Genomic DNA, 12,453 nt, shown 5'->3' on the forward strand with positions numbered 1-12,453 from the left:
GCACCTGCGAATGGGGGTGGCGGCCGCGGGGGAAGGCGCCCGTGCCCGGAACCCCTCCGGACGGGAGCTCCACGCGCACCCCTCTCCGTTCCGGCCGGCGAGGAGAGTTCCTCCCCATCACCTCGCCCCCCAGAACACGATTCCTGAGAGACGCGCGCTCACCGTGAGATCTTGGGGGCTCCTGCCTTACCCCTTCTTCATGCTTCGGCGGCGGCCACCGGTCCCCCTCAGCTCCCGGGACTCCACCTAGAGCCTCCAGGCACGTCAGGCTCCGGGATGGGACCCGCTCCGGGCAGCGGCCGAGGCGCGGGCCACGGGCAACGCCGCCTGCGGCGCCCGCCGGTTGCCGGACCCACCGTGTGCTCGACGCGCGAGCGAACAACACCGCGAGCCGCCGCCGCCCCCCACCGCCCCCTCCCCGCGCGCGACGCTCCACAACCGGGCGCGGGAACCAGAGCCTGAAGCAGGGGGGACCGCTGGACTCTCGCCACCTAAGCTCCCATCCTTCCCACCGGGAGCTATTCCCCGCCCATCAAGGTCTTCCAACTTAAGATTGTCACTTTCCTCTTCAGCCCCCAGGGCCCAGGTGCTACCGCGGTGCGAAACTCAGCCTCCGCCCACTCACCCATCCGTGGGGATGAATACCGCTCTTCCCCCCCTTTCCTGAGGCTTTGTGGTATTGCCCAATCCTCAGTTTGGGGGAGGGGGACGGGGAGAACAGTGCTTGGCCCGGGAATGAGGGAAGATGATAGCCAATTGAATGAACCATCCATTCAGGGGCGGGGTCAAAGAGAAGCCTGCCCGCCCCGCCCCGCCCCCTCGCTCCAAACTACACTTCCCATTATGCCTCTCTCACGGCCCGCCGCTCTGCACGCCGGGAGGGTAGAACCTCGCGACCTCGGGGTATTTCGGGACTCGTAGTCTTTAATCTATCTGACTAGGTCCTGAAAGTTATAAGGTATTATAATTCTCTGTATTTCGCTAGATAAGTGTTTCCAAATTCTCAGGTCTGTTTCACTTATTCTAATGCTAATTAATTGGTTGTTTAGAAATGTGATAAATTACTTGCAAGGAGGTGAAAAATGTGTTTCGTGGCAATCTGTCAGGACCTGGGAGCCGCTTCTTCTTCCGCCCGGGCCTGGTCTCCGCAGAGGATCTGTTGCCGTCATGTCGGCTGCGATTGCAGCTCTGGCAGCTTCCTATGGTTCGGGTTCAGGGTCCGAATCGGACTCGGACAGTGAGGGCGGACGGTGTCCGCTGCCAGCCGCCGACTCTCTCATGCACTTGACGAAATCGCCTTCGGCCAAGCCCTCTCTGGCGGTGGCGGTGGACTCGGCTCCGGAGGTGGCAGTTAAGGTAAGCGCTTCGGCCGCTGATGGGGTGCGGGAATTGTCGGCTTCTGCTCCAAAATCCCGCAGTCCCATTTGTTAGACCCCGGGTTACCTCTTCCTCAGTGCTGAGAGATAACTTGCTAACGCTTGGTTCACTTCTCCTTTCTACGTGCCTCTTCCTCAGGAGATGCTGAGAATTGGAAGTTCAGGACAGAGCTCCACTGCTCCCCTCTCTTGCCTCCCGCCATCAGAAAGCAAGTGGGAAGAGGGGGTGAAATTTCGAATTCATGGATAAGTATGTGGCGTGGATAGAGCAGGAGTTATCTCAGAACATAAATAAAGCTAGATCAGGACTTCCCTAACTCGAGTATGTGCCCTCGCTTGAAGTGAGCAGTGATCTGGCTTTGTTTTGTGTTTGAAGTAAGAACTGGATTCTGATCCCGGCTCCACCACTTCTGTGGACTTGGGCAAGTTATACATCTCCTCTGTTTCCTCCCCTGTGCAGTGGAGGTGATTTTAAAAGCACCTATCTATATGAGAGGATATTGTGAAGATTAAGTGAAATGATAGAAAGAAAGCCTATAGCACAGAGCCTAGTGTCTAATAAAAGTGCAATAAATGTTAGCTCTTGTGATTATATATGTCGATACATTTATAATACATGAGTAAGAGACCTTGGAGTCAAGAAACTGTGCATGATCTCAATTGAGGAAGGTGATAGAGGGAGAAAATGGGTTATATAGTTCATTTAACAAATATTTATTGAACACGTTATTTGCGAGGAACTGTTCTAAGGGCTGAAGACACAGGCCATCAAGCCAGACATTTGTGCCATCATGATGCATACATTCTAGTGGAAGAGGCAGCCAGTAAAATATGAGAAAATAAAGTGGTTACAGATTGGACTGTGCACTGTGAAGGAGAAAAATAGAGTCCCATGGTAGAGAATAAGGTAGGAGCATGACTTCCGTGGTTTGGTCAGGGATATGCTCTTTGAAAAGGCGGCTCTAAAGAACAAGCAGCAGCCAGCCATGTGCAAGCTAAGGCAAGAGTTTCCAGGCAAAGGAGGCAACAAGCCTGAGAGGGCAAAGAGCCTAGTGTGATTGAAGAACTAAGGAGAGGTCGGCGTGTCTAAAGGCCAATGAGAGCATCCACCGATTGGTAGTGTCGGCCCAGCAGAGCCTAATAGGGTGATCAGAAACTCAAGATGTGGTGAGGGGAGACAGTGTACAAAATTCCTTTGTATTTAAGATGTTCCCAAGTCTAGTGTTATAACTTAGGTCTTTTACAGGTTTGTAGTGAGCTCCTTATGAATTTTATTATTTATTAACGGGCCTCTGATATGAAAGAATGCTTAGAATACTCCTTTCTTTATAACAAAGCAAACTCCCCAAATTTATACCCCTCCAGCAACCTGCTGAATCTTCCTTCTTTCACAGCTCAGCTTTTTGGAGCTCTGTCATTTTCTCCTCCACCCAGTGCAGCCCAGCCTTACCTCTTGGGAGACTACTTACTCTCCCTGAGTGATGTGCTGGCCTTCTAGTTGTCAAGTTCTGCCATCTGACTTTAGTATTTGCATCAAGTGATGCCATTAGATAGTTCTTTCTGGAAGCTTTCTCTCCTTTTGGCTTCCATGGGGCTATCCTCAGTCTTCTGATCTCCTGTTTCTTCTTCTTCTCTCCCTTTCAATATTGGTGTTTCCTGGGACTCTGCCCTTAGTCCTCTCTACACCCCTCAAATTTTCCATGCCTTCACCCTCAGTCTGTGCTTCTGATGACTTACAGGTGAACACTGTGAAGTGGTTCACACAGGCTCTGGAATCAAGACTGCTAGGATTGAAATCCTGGCTCCAACACTTAACCAAATGGTGACCTTGAATAAGTTACTTGAGTGCTCTGTGCCTAAGGTTTTTCTCATCTGTAAAGTAGGGATTACACTGGTACCTATCTCACGGAGTTAAAGGCTTTTCTTAAAGCATATTAAGCACTTAGAACGGTACCAGGCGCACTATCCTTATTATTTCCAATTCTAAACTCCTTGCTAGCTCCAGAACTATTAAACTTCTCTCCCAGGATGACACTCGGACACTTACAATCCAATGTGCTGAAAAATTAGCACATTTTCTTTCCCTCAAAATCCGCTTCACTTGTTTTTCCCATTTTGATTAATCGTCCTGCAAACCCACCCCCCCCCCGCCCCCGTTAGTCCAGCCAAGAACAAAGGGGTCTTCCTCTTCTCTTCCTTCTTCCTCAGCCCCTGAAGGTAGTGGTTCAACTGGTTCCAACATTTCTGCTTCGTTTCTCTCAAATCAGTTCCTTCCTCTTCATCTTCGCTGACACAGCCTTACTTCCTATCTTCCTTACCACTCTCAGGCGTCATTCTTGACTTTCTTTCTCCCTTAACCTCTACTTTTGGGTAGTGGGACCTGTCCATTGTGACACAATGATATTTATCAAATCTCTCTTTCCTTTTCTGCTGCCACTGTTTAGTTCAGGTTCTTATCATTTATCTTCAAGACAATTATAATATCCTTCTAACTGATCTTTCTACTTCCTCCTTTCTTGTCTCCTGGTTCCATACCGCACTCTTTCCTTCACAGTGCACCCAGAGTGATTTTCTCAATTCCAGCGTTATCCTCTCACTTCCCTGCCCAAAGACACCAGGTTGCCTACTGGGTAATTTCTGAGTTCCTTGTGGAACCCGTGAGACCTGCCATTCTTTCATGCTGAACTCTCGACAAAGCCCCAAAAGCCTTGTTTTCTTTTTTCCTCTCAAGATTGTGCCCATACTAGTCTCTCTGCCTAGAAATCCTTTGCCCCATGCCTCCCTCCTGCCCAAAAAACCTCTGCTCTACTCAGTCTCAGCGCACGCATTTCCTCCTCTGTCTGCCTTCGCCCCCTTTTCCTACCTCAGTTGTAGCACTTGCCACATTGCTGTCATTTGTTGCCTTTTTCTTTCCCCTGGACTGTTGGGAGACCCTGGGGACCAGAGATTCTTGTGTCTTTTCCTTTTCATGTCTCCAATGGCTAGTACACAAGATTGAGGGGAATATATGAGAAAGAATGAATGAAAGATTACATGAAAAAGAAAGTCTTGAAATGGCATGTACATTGAGAATCAGTGTACATTGACTGGGTGAGAGTGAGGGTATGTCTCTAGAACTGACTTAGTTCAATCACTTCAGGTTATAAGTAAGGTACTCCAGAAGGAGAGGTTGCATAAGGTCTCAGGGGTCCATTAGAAGCAGAGCTGGGGCTAGACCCCCCAGTGATCTAGGTTCTGTGATGAGAGAGTCAGGGACATTGATCATCGCTAGTCTGTGAACCAACACCTGCTTATATGCCCAAAAAAACCCACAAAAGCCTTATACATAGTGAACGTAATGATAGAAACATGACCAACAGAGGCGATGTGAAGCATGCAAATAAGTTCATCTGTATATGACTAATTGTATTGTGACTAATAGCAAGCATTTTGGCAGAGAATAAACTTATGCAATGTTTTTAATCCATTTGCCTGAACACTAATGAGACCAAGCATCTTTTCATATATGTTATCGGTGATTTGAATTTCTTTTTTCTTATTGAAGCAACTAATGGGTTGTCTTCTTCCTTTTGATTTGTAGGAGATCTTTGTATTACTGGCTACCATCCTTTGTCAGTTATGTGTATTGCAAATATCTTTTCCAGTTTGTGGCTTGTCTTTTCACTCTCTTCACTGTCTTGATAAACAGAAGTGGTTTATTTAGTGTAGTCTTATCAAATTATTCTTTTATGGATTGTGGTTCCTGTCTCTTGTTTGAAAAATCCTTCCTTATCCCAAAGTCTTAAAAATACTCTCCCATTTTATCTTTTGAAAGAACCATGTCTTTACTTTTTTTGGGGGGGGCACTTGAGCTAACATCTGTTGCCAATCTTTTGTTCTTTTTTTCCTTCTTCTTCTCCCCAGTACGTAGTTGTATATTCTAGTTCTAGGTCCTTCTGTTTGTTCTGTATGGGACGCTGCCTCAGCATGGCTTGTAAGTGGTGCTAGGTCTGTGCCCAGGATCCAAAACGGTGAAACCCCAGGCCACCATAGCAGAGCGTGTGAACTTAACCACCCTGGCTTGGCCACAGGGCCAGCCCCTGACCATGTGTTTGTTTTTTACATTTAAGTCATAAATCCACAGGGAATTAATTTTTGTATATGAGGTGACCATTTTTAATAATTGTGGCTCACTCTTTGGTAGGGCTCTCTGCCTGCCCCTCCCCCCTTTTTGTTGTTGTTATTCCAGAATGTCTTTGCTATTCTTGGCCCCTGTAATTCTATATACAGTTTAGAATTGACTCATAAAGTTCTACTAACACCAGGTGGGATTTTGTTTGGAGTTGCATTGAATCATAGATTCAGTCGTTTGAAAACATGTTATATCTATTCATTCGTTTAGATCTTCTTTAGGTTTTTAATTTCTTCCATAGTTTATAATTTTCTCCAACAATATCTTGTACAGTTTTGTTGCAGGTATTTCTAAGTGCATCTTATTTTTATGCTATTATATTAATAAATAGCGTTATTTTTTCCATTTATGTAATTTTCTAACTTATCTTACTCCTTACATGGTCATATCAGCTGCAAATATGACCGTATCGTCTTTCTTTCAACTTTTATTTTTTTTTCTTGCTTTGCCATGCTTGCTAAGATCTCCAGAAAGAGCAAAAATAAAAAGATGGAAAAAGGATATATCAGGCAAATTCCAGCAAAAGAAGGTGGCGGCACTGGTTGTATTAAGATCAGTAAAATAAAACAGAAAAAGGGTCTCTTCATAATGATACAAGATTCGATTCACAAAGAGGTATTTAAAAATTTTCAATTCATATGCACCTAATAATGTAAGCTCAAAATATTTAAGCAAAAACTGATAGAACTACAAAGAGAAATTAGCAAATCTGTAATCACAGTGGGAGATTTTAATATACCTCTCTTAATAATTGATAGAAGAAACAAGATATATCAGTAACGATACAGAAAATTTAAATAACAAAATTAGCATACTCTATCTAAAGAGTATAAAGAATATAGAACTCAATGCAGAATATTGTTTTCAAGGACTAATAAAACACTCTTTGAAAAAATGACCATATTCTAGGCCAGGGATTGTCAAACTTCAGTACAGGGCCACATAGTAAATATTTGAGACTGTGCTGGCCACATACCATCTTTGTCACAGTGTCTTTCTGTCTGTCTTTCTTTTTAAACAACCCTTTAAAATGTAAATACCATTCTTAGCTTGGTACAGAAACAAACGTGGGCTAGATTTGGCCCACAAACTATAGTTTGCCATCCTCTGTACTAGGCCATAAAATAAATCTCAGTAAATTTTAAATCATATTATCATATTCACCGACTACAGTGCATCTAAGCTAATCAGTCACAAAAAGATAAGTATAAAATTCCCATATTTGAAAATTATGAAGTTGTGCTTCTCAGTAACCCGTGGGCCAAAGTAAAAAAAAATGATAGAAAATATTTTGAACTGAACAATAAGGAAAATAATATTCATCAGAACTTGTGAGGTGCAGCCATAGCAATACTTTTTAAGTATAGCCTTAAATACATGCAATAGGAAAGAAGAAAGGCAGAAGGTTAGTATACTAGGCATCCATTCTTTTGGATTGATTGTTTTTTTATCATTCCATTCTTTTCCTCTGCTCATTTATAAATGATGCCCTCAGTTTCTGTTAAGTGGTTCCCGCTAGAAATTGAAATGTCTGAATTAATCAATACGTATGCCTCTTAGTGAACAGCGCAAGAACCTTAGAGCACTTCCATTTTATTCACATCTCCCCACCCCTACTTTAGCTATAGTTGTCCTGTATTTTTTGTATATATTTAAACCTCAGAAGATGACGATGACTGATGTGGATTCATGCATCTCATACGCTAGATCGCTTTCTTTTGCTGTAATGCATACTTGAGAATGTCCCTTAGTAGGGGTTAACTAGTGGCAACTGCTTTCAGTTTTAGTTTGTCTTCAAAGTTTTTATTTAACCCTCTTTCTTGAATATTTTCACTGAGTTTAGTTTGCTTAGCTGAGAGCTATTTTCTCTCAGCGTATTTAAAGTAAAATATTCTACGATCTTCTGATTTTCGGTGTTACTGATAACAAGCCAGCCGTCAGTGTAGCTATTTTTCTTTTGACTGCTTTTAAGACAGTCACCGCCCCCCCCCTTTTATTGGGATATCATTTCATTCTTTATATTCATTATGGAATACACAGGTGTGGATTTCTTTTTATTTGTCCTGCTCAGAATTTGTCAGGTTTCTTTAATTGTGAATTGATTGGTTTGGAGTGTGGATCTTTCGGCATTTCTGGAAAGTTCTCAGTTCTTATCGCTTCACATATTTTAATCCTGTCCTCTCTCCTCTTATTCTAGAACTCCAATTAAACATATTTGTGTTCTTTAATGTATGACGATGGTTGAGTATTTTCTGGTTAAAAATTTATTTTAATGCAACCTTGTCAGATTTTGCACTTTGAAAATCATGTAATGAGCCCAATTGGGTTGCAAGAGTTGCTTATTAATAGACTCTAAAGTTAAAAAAATAAAAGCAGACCTGGCTTTCTCTCATTCCAGTCAGTGACTATGTTACTTTTCCCCAGTGCATTCCCTGCTTTAGCACAGCCAACTTGAGTAGAATAAAAATTCTGCCTCTAATTTTAGCATATGTTTAAATTCATTCTTCTTGGGTGATCTTTCTCATACTTGTGAGCTTCAAATTGATCGCCTTTTCCCTCTGCGTTTGTTAAGGGCCAAACTCAAAGGATGTGTTCATATGAATTTCTATTCTTTTGTCTCATCCACCTAGACTCTCATTTTAGGAAGTCTTCATTTCTACTTTCTGGGGGGAAAAAAACTACCATAAATTGATAAATAGTTTAGAATAATGATTAATATTTATGTTCTGCTTTATAGTTTACAAAGTGCTTTTACCTCTGTTTTCTTATTTGTACAACAGTAGAAATGTGAAAAGGACTGAAAAGTAAATATTATTTAGTTTTATTCTCAAATTTCTTTGAATCTATAAAAGATAAACTTTTTAAACTTATTTGACCCATAGGATGTTCTTCACTTACTGTACTTTCATTTTTATGGATAATTAAAACTGAATAGAAATCCTTGGTAATTCTGTAATAATTTCAATTGCATGCCTAATTATTATTGAACTCCTTGTGGGTGTTAAAACAAGGTTGAGGTATTGTCTAAGTTTTTCTAATTAAATATAAAATTAATAATCCTTCATTTTCTGAAGCTTCTTCAGTTTGTTCTAGAATTTTAGCAAGAGCCAGAAACTGGGATCTATCTGTATTTTCTATTAGTTGCCACCATTGCTTATATAAAGAGTAATTCGTTTTAAATTATACTTTGCATTTAAAACTTGGCATCTCATAATGCTCTGTTCAAAATAATTCAAATTTAGAATATTTAAAATACCCTTAATCAGGAAGATCTGGCAAGCCATATTATAAAGTGGTTCTAGCAACTGTATTCTATAAAATCCATTGGGGAGATATGAATGTGGCTAAGCTTCTTGTTATTTTAAGCAGTTTATCACTAGGAGTTGAATATTAAGAGAGAAAAACATGTAATTTAGTTTTTATGCAATTTAAGCAATTTGTGTATAACCTTTTAACTTTATGGTACTGGGTTTTGCTTCTGAGCCCTAGGCAAGATAGTATTTCTAATCAATGAAGATTCTAGTGTGCATTCTAGGGTAATATATATATATCATCTTTTAGGCGGCCCAGCATTTGAACCCCTTTCCTTAAGAGTCCTAATGTGAAGAACATCCCTCCCTGCCCCCACCTGTAGAAGCTGAAAGCCCCGATTTTCATTCTCCCAGCTCCCTGTCAGCAGAGGCTCAGGACCGTCACTTGGGCTCAGCCAGCCAAATGTGCCCACCTAAATCTAATCTAAAGCTGGTCCACAAAGAAGCAAGAAAATATTTTTAAGTGGTGGCGGTGGCCAACAGTGTCTAGTTTCTCGGGCCAGTAGTTTCAACAGCAACATGCAGTGGCAGCCAGAGAGATTAGTGATGGTGTTCGGAGATGGTGAACTGTTGTCCTCACTGGGCTGGTTCTGTGATATGATTGATTTTGAATTGTGATTCCGTCTGTATACTCACCCTTTATTTCTGCCTGTTTCCCCAAGCTGATTCTCCACCCTTGTCGGCAATGCTAAGAGAAACTCGAAAGGATTCAGCACAATTTAATCAGCCTGGGAGGGTTTTAGTTGGTTGCAACTAAAAATCCTGGCTAACTTTGCTGGCAATTTTTTCATTTGTTGCTAACGGAGTCTCTTTTAATATCCTTCATTATGGTTACTTTAAATTCTTGCCCTTCATATTTATTCTATTAATATTTTGGAGTAAGTGACTTAATCTTGCTAATACCTCACAGAGTTGTTGTAAGGATAATATGAGATGATATATCTATCCTGGTCTTGGCAACTACTGTTGTTTAATATTTTTGTTCATAGCACTTACGTTTTTCTAGCAAACTACATAATTCACTGTTATATTGGTTATTGTCTGTCTCCCCCACTAGACTGTAAGCTCCAGCAGGGCGGGGAATGTCGTCCATTTCTCTGGGCCTAGAACAGTGCCTGGCACATAGGTAGACCCCCCAGTCATTATTTCTGGAATGAATAAATGAAGCTGAAGTTACCATACTTGCTTTATGAAGATGCTTATGCTCCTGACGACACAAAGAAAATAAAAAGATCAACTGTGGCTCTCAACATCTCCCATCTGCTCCAAACATCTATCACCCGTCACCCATCCTCGTCTTTGTCATCTCTGTTTCAGCTCAGAGAGAGCTCTCTTTCTTTCAGAGGCTAATCTTCAACTGTGTCCTGGGTTCTCTCCCCTCCCACCTCTTCTGGGATAACCATACCTTTGATTGCCCCCTCATTCTTTTCATGTGCTTCTCCTTGCTCGCTCCTTTCCTGTAGCTTATGATTGACTAAATCTTTGACTTAGTCTTTTCTTAAGGAAGGAAAAAACAAACTTAATTTTATCCTGAAAATCCTTCAATCTGGCACCCCGTTTCTTCTTCTTTACAGCCAAATGTCTTGAAAGAGTAAAAATTATTACCGTCTTGATTTTCTAAATCCTCAGTTATATCTCTGCCCCTTGCAAGTAGCTTTCCATACTCCATGCCACAACGGAAATCACTCTGACAAAGGTTCTTTTGTGACGTCATTGCCGAATTCAGTGATCTTTGGTCTGCCTTCATCCTCTTTAGTTGTTCTATGGATTTGACTTTTCTTTCTTCCATTTGATTTAACAAATATTTATTGAACATGCGCTGAATGGCCTGCATTCTACTAGGCAGTAAGGATGTAAAATGTAAGTAAAAGTCGTGTGCAACAAATAGTGTACTATTACAGTTGCCATGAGGAGTTGCGTACAGCATTCCACAGGACTGTGGATGAAAAGCAGTTTTCTTGAACCAGGAGGAGGGAAGGTATCAGGGAAAATAAGAGGATGATAGATTATCAGATGGTAAAGGGATATGCATGAGGAACAAAGACAGTAACATTGCAAATGGTATGGAAAGCATGAAAGAGCTTCATAGTTTTAAAATCAGCAATTAGTCTAATATGGTAAAAGTTAGAGTATATTAAACCAGGTAAGGAGGTATTATAATAGACCAGGCAGGATATGATGAAGGCTACAGTAGGACAGTAGTGGCTAGAACGTGAAGGGAAGGTGGGAGTAGGGTTGCTAGAGAACCACTTCAGAGGTGGAGTCAGTAAGGCTCAGTCCTGGATTTGTGCGTGAGTAAGGATGGAGTTATGGGGATGATATCTTCTGTTTGGACATAGCAAAGTGTTTGATGCTGTGGAACCTCCATATAATGAAGTTCCATTGGCAGTTGGATATGAGGATCCAGAGACCAGAAGTGTGGTCGAGGCTGCAGATAAAAATTTGGGGTGGAAATTAAAGTCATGGGAAGGTTAAGGTAAGTTAAAGATATGGAGACTTTTGAAGGAAGTTCAGGGAGTCGTACCTGAAAGACCGTATCTTTGAGAACTGAAGAACTAAGTTGGCTGCTTTGGTGAAGGGTGTTTTAAAGGTGGTAATTTCATAAGTTTGTGTCTATGGTATTCTTTTTCTTGTCATTTTCAGGTCTTTGGTCATTAGCTGGTCTAACTCTACCAGATTGCCATTTGTCAGTCGCGGTGCTTCTTCAGTATCACTGTCAACATCATGATATCCCACCTTTTTTGCAAAATTTGCAATATTACTGTACATTGTCTTTGCTTTATGTTGACAGATATATCCTGCCATCAGCAAGAGGCCAGCAGGATACAGATGGTGATATGTTAGGGATAGTTCTAGGGGTTTAGAACACATTTGTGTATACAAAATCCAGCGTGTATAGCTTGTATTTTAGTAGAGGGAGGTAGATAATAAATATATACATCAGGTGATGATAAATATAATGGAGATAAATAAAGCGAAGTAAGGGGAAAGTAGAAAAACTGAGCAGAGACCTGAAAGAAGAGAGAACAATCATGTGAATATCCAGGGAAGGAACATTCCAAGAAGAGGGAACAGCAAGTCCAGAGACCCTAAGGCAGGATTGTCCTTTGATAAATTCCAGGAATAGCAAATGAGCCAGTGAGGCTGGAGTAAGTGAACACAGGCACAGGGCTAGATGAAGACAGAAGTTGGTGTGGGCAGAGGGCAGATCACGGAGGGTAAATTCTCAACCAGTTAGATCCAACTTCCTCATTTTGTAACAGCAATTTTGTAATTCTAGCTTTACTGAAATATAATTCATAGAGAATAGGAACTTCCTTAAAAATTTCAAAATATAACTTGAATGCCCTAATTAAATTAAAGGTATTTATAGTATGTTTAATATGTTTAATATGTAAATTAAATATGTACAAATAATGTGTTTTAATATGTAAATACTCGTGCAGGACAATACAGGAAGACAACAGTGCACTGTGAAACGACCCTAGGGAACCATACTTAATTTTTGAGAACAACTGATAATGAGTCTTGTAAGTCTTTGTCTGGCTTTTACTCTGAGTGGGAAGCTACCAGAGGGTTTAGAGCAAAGGAGTAG

General features: G+C 41.5%; 2 protein-coding genes across 4 annotated transcripts in view; one reads left to right on the top strand and one right to left on the bottom strand.

The window, feature by feature from the left end:
- The window catches only part of WASF1 (WASP family member 1), a 61,698-nt gene extending 60,899 nt beyond the window's left edge, over positions 1–799 (bottom strand). Inside the window, exon 1 of one of the 3 annotated variants that reach the window (XM_044757546.2) lies at positions 163–619. The gene's annotated coding sequence lies outside the window, so the exon portion shown is untranslated. The other 2 variants (XM_044757548.2, XM_070496391.1) reach the window with 2 other exon arrangements.
- A 62-nt stretch (positions 800–861) lies between these two features.
- The window catches only part of CDC40 (cell division cycle 40), a 48,242-nt gene continuing 36,650 nt past the window's right edge, over positions 862–12,453 (top strand). The window contains exon 1 of the mRNA XM_014862557.3: positions 862–1,356. Coding sequence (XP_014718043.2) covers positions 1,027–1,356 — 330 coding nt within the window. The 5' untranslated portion in view covers positions 862–1,026. The remainder of the gene's footprint in view (positions 1,357–12,453) is intronic.

This window comes from Equus asinus, chromosome 24 (genome assembly GCF_041296235.1).
Source record: "Equus asinus isolate D_3611 breed Donkey chromosome 24, EquAss-T2T_v2, whole genome shotgun sequence".
Taxonomy (NCBI): domain Eukaryota; kingdom Metazoa; phylum Chordata; class Mammalia; order Perissodactyla; family Equidae; genus Equus; species Equus asinus.